The sequence below is a fragment of the Pygoscelis adeliae genome, unplaced genomic scaffold, assembly GCF_000699105.1.
Source record: "Pygoscelis adeliae isolate BGI_AS28 unplaced genomic scaffold, ASM69910v1 Scaffold63, whole genome shotgun sequence".
NCBI classification, from domain to species: Eukaryota; Metazoa; Chordata; class Aves; order Sphenisciformes; family Spheniscidae; genus Pygoscelis; species Pygoscelis adeliae.
In genome coordinates this window covers 5045658-5049921 of record NW_008824414.1, presented here as the reverse complement: position 1 = coordinate 5049921, position 4264 = coordinate 5045658, and the positions used below count along the sequence as shown (strand labels likewise).

Sequence of the window (4264 nt, the reverse complement as noted above, 5' to 3'; positions counted from 1 at the left end):
TGCCTCCCTGCTCCTCCAGTGGGATGAAACGGCTCAGGAGGGGGTCAGACAGGAGCCAGGGCCACGCTGGGGAAAGAGGAGAGGAGAGAGGAGCGCAGCAGCCCTACTTGGACAGGTCTAACCACAGCAGAACCACCGCCTTACTAAGCTACATGTTGTACAATCTTGGCTCCGGCCTACCGTAAGCATTACAGCAATTTAAGTGACTTACAGTAGACTGCAAGGCCTGTCGTCACATCCGTCGACAGACTAGAGGACTTTGGGTTGGAAAGCCTAAGTCTGGATCTCAGTGGTAGCCATCAGCCTAAGGCCCACAAAAGCCACGGCTCAGGCCTTGAACACCGTTAGCTTCTGGATTTGGAGGCATTTTCATTAAGCAAGTCGCACTTCCTTCGGTGTCATCCAACTCTCAAGTTCTCATTTTATTTGGGCTTTTGCCTCATTTTCATGATTTTCTCTGACACTAACATGCCACGGTTCACTTTTATTTTTAAGCCTAATGTTCTGATACGGTCTCAGTACTCGAACAGCCTGGGTTTTAAATAGAGCACCACTTACACTGATACAATCAAATCAGGAGACCTGACAACACTAGACGTGCTTTAGGTAGCTATAAGCAGGTTTATCCACTGTTCATTTCAGTGTAAATATTTTCAAAACAAAATTAGAGAAACATACTAAAGAAATGATTGTTCCAAATTGTTCCAAGCCTCTAAACGTTTCTGCTTTAAATTGCTTCTCCGGCAGCTGTAGTCTGGGGGGGAGGGACGGGTCCTGGAGATATCTGGCTTCATTCACCATTCACTCTTAAATGGTGTAACAGTTTTATGGCCTTTCCCTAATGATCACCCATTGTGTAGTGGATTGCCAATCAAGGATCACTTAATGACAAAACAGAATAATTTAACCCCTATTCAAATGACAATGCCCAGAATTGCCCACGTAAATGTCTTGACACAACAGAGTCGACCAGAAAGTTTTTCAGCTGAATGAGGTAAATAACATTAACAAGCTATTATCCCATAGCTCTTCCTCGCCAGTCACAAAAGCCTGACCTTTGAACTTTTTCTTTGACTGATCGCGACCATTATAACATTTGTGTTAGTCATTTAAAACCGCAGGTGTAGCCACTTACAATACCTCATAAAACGTGTGGGCTTCAAGGGAGGAGAAACTCGGGCTCACGGGAACAAAACCGCAAGAATTAAAAAGGGCGTTTCAAAAGGATTAACGTCCCGCAATTCTCCGGCGGCAATGACAGGCCCGGGGAAGTACGTGGACAGCTTCTGCCCGCCCCTGGAGCCGTCCCCGGAGCCGGGCACCCCTGGCCGGCCGCTGGCTGGGAGCGCTCCCTCCCGGGTGAAGCGCAGCCTGCCCCCCCGCCACCCTTCTCCCCGGCTTGGCGCCTCCGATTTTAGTGTTTCGGATACCGGCTCTCGCCAACCCCCTGGTTCTGAGGTTACTCGGAAAAATGTCGCTTGGGATGCTAAATCACGCAGATAGGCTTAAAAAAAACCAACCCCAAATTAACATTGCGCTGCTGTATGTAAGTACCACCAAGAAACAAGTGCACGTACGCGGTGCGCTCATCCAGTCAGGGAACGCTGACAGCACCACTTCATTTAGGTGACTGATCACAAGCTTATGAAAGAGATGAAACGAAGCGGTTGAGCATGATGGCAAGAGACGGGAACTGATGGGCAGGAGGGCTGTACGTACCTGCTACTTCAGTGGAACTTCTTGGAACAGACTTAGGAAGAGAAAGGAAGCATTTTCAAATCAGATACGACTCCTAAGGATCTGCAATAGGCCAGCGGGCACTTTAGGAGCCAGACAGAAACTAAAATTAGTGACTGGATTGCTTGCTTTAAACCACAGCCTGGGGTTCACTGAGCTGACACAGCGTACAAGGCAACGGCTCTGCACCTCCTTCCCTGTCCTGGGAAGTGAATGGAAGGACAACTTGCATAGCACCAAGAAGGTGCTACTAAGCACCTCCGCTTTCCCTGTGATCTTTACACTTCTTCTTTTAACTGAAACCAGTTAAAGGTAAATGCAAAAATAAGTAAAATGTTATGAATTTTAATTTGAATTTTTTAAAAAGAATCACTTCTGTCATTTTATGACTCTTGTGTTTACTTCCTAAACACATTCAAACGATTTGATTTCACTGTTTTTCACAGAAGGTGAATTTAAGCGGTTGTGTTGTACTGATTTGCCTTTTATTGGAACCAGATTTTAAATTTGCACAGTACTTACAAGACTCGCCTTACAAGAACAGGCACAATATCTTTTGATTTATTTGGACAGTCCAAAATAAGCCACTTACATTCCAGATCAAAGTTTCAAAATTATGATCAATTCAGTGAGGAAAACATGCACAATGTATTTGTCTAGTAATAAATTTAAAGAAATTTGAACACAGTTGTAGATATACTGCAGTTACCAAAAGAAGGAAAGTTGATCAAATAAATTGCCCACTTTGAATCATTCATGCAGCTCTATTTTAAATAATTGAAATAATCACTTTATTACTGTTTCGAGTTGGAAATAATATCTAATAATGTAATAACAATCGGGTAATTAGTATGTAACAGGAGCTAATCTAATGTAAGAAAAAATTGGAAAATAGATAAATAAAAAATTATTATGAATGGCCACTGAACATCACCAGCCTCAAGGGGAATTTGGGAATTCTAAACCTATACTGTTTTAAAAGACCTTTTTTTTTTGCCATCTTTTCTAATGATGCCTCACAAGAGCAGACTGTACCCTGACCCCATCAGAAAGGGCACACAGATCTGCTCTCTTCAGTAGCTACTATAGTCACGTGTACATAAGTATTATGAAAAAACCAAGGCTTCATACCTAACGGCCAACCAGGTAAGTCCTAAAGACCTGGTCATGGAAACCCAAGCCAGAACTGGAGACGGAGTTTCTGTCTTGGTACATAAATACTCAGTAATTCAAATTAAACCATCTCTCTGCAACGTCAGAATGGATGGCCCAGGGATCCAAACGGGGATCAGCAGACCTGCCCTTTTTAGCCACTACTTTAAATAAAGGACTAGTCAGGAGTGTCCAAAAGTCTATGAATCCTCAGCAGGTTATCTGAATGAGATGGTCTTTATCGTGAAAAAAGACACAAATCCACCTTCATGATAAACACATTTCTGGCAAGTTCAGTAGAGGTGATAAAGGAAGAAAGATAGATACTTCTTTTTTTTTTTTCTGAGAAGAAACTGGCTGTGTGTTCCCAGGCAGGCATGTCACTGCCTCTGTGCTTCCTCTGCAAGGAGAAAATGTTGCAGCATTGGAGTTACCCGGGCAGCTGGGCCTGGCAGTTCCCACGCGGAACCTCCCAGCTGCAATCCAGTTAGTAAATCTGGACCTTTCTAACGTACCGCACGCTTTGATGAAGAGAAAAAAGGGCTACAGTGCAATTGCAGTGTTGCCTGATTCAAGACCAGGCGCTTCCCACAGTTTCTGGTGTAAATGTATCGATCTCCAGTAGGGAATGGAATCCCACTGCCACCGTTTTCTTCCCATTTTTCACTAGCTTTCTTGTGTTTAACATAAAACACACCCACGCAATGTGCCAGAAACAATTACATACCTCACAGAGCAGGTTGGATACTTCAAATAATAGCCTGCAGTGTCCCCGACGTGACTAGTGAAGAGCTGAGGGAGGAGGACAAAGGAAGTTTTTAAAGAAATCTACGCTTATTCTATAGGCGGACATCACTTCATTTGTCAGTTTTGGAACAGATACATTGGACACATCAATATACACAGCGCGTACATTGAAGTACTTTCTCTTGGGCAAAAGAATCAGAAGAGAAGTTTAGGGAAATCCCACATACTCAAAAGCACTTAAAGCCCCCAGCTTCACCCCGAGAGGGGCGGGAGCCACTCCCTTCCAGCAGGGCTCTCCCCGTTTCCCCGGAGTCCCCCCTTACGGGTTACTTAAGCTGCCCGGTGCCAACCCCCAGCCTGCCGCAGGGCGAGGACGCGAACCGTCGCATGCGGCTCTGACGCGGTCTTACCTCGGGCCTTCTGCTGTTGACATTTGTCACCAGTTCAAAACTCACTACAGCCACCACCCCCGTTTAAATTTACAGGTACGTTTTAATTAACGGGGGAAAACGTGTTTCTCTCCCTCAAGCAGCGCCTGGGTTTCAAGCATTTGTTATCTCCGGTGTGAACTTCAGGCTGACACGGATCAGCGCTTCCCGCGCCGCAGCTCCGCGCCGCGCCCGCGGCC

At 45.2% G+C, this 4264-nt stretch overlaps 1 protein-coding gene across 1 annotated transcript in view; it reads left to right on the top strand.

Moving 5' to 3' along the window:
• The first annotated feature begins 1254 nt into the window (after nt 1–1254).
• Nucleotides 1255–4264, top strand: part of IRX3 (iroquois homeobox 3) — an 82306-nt gene continuing 79296 nt past the window's right edge. Inside the window, exon 1 of the mRNA XM_009320849.1 lies at nt 1255–1458. Within this exon, the coding sequence (XP_009319124.1) occupies nt 1255–1458 (204 nt within the window). The remainder of the gene's footprint in view (nt 1459–4264) is intronic.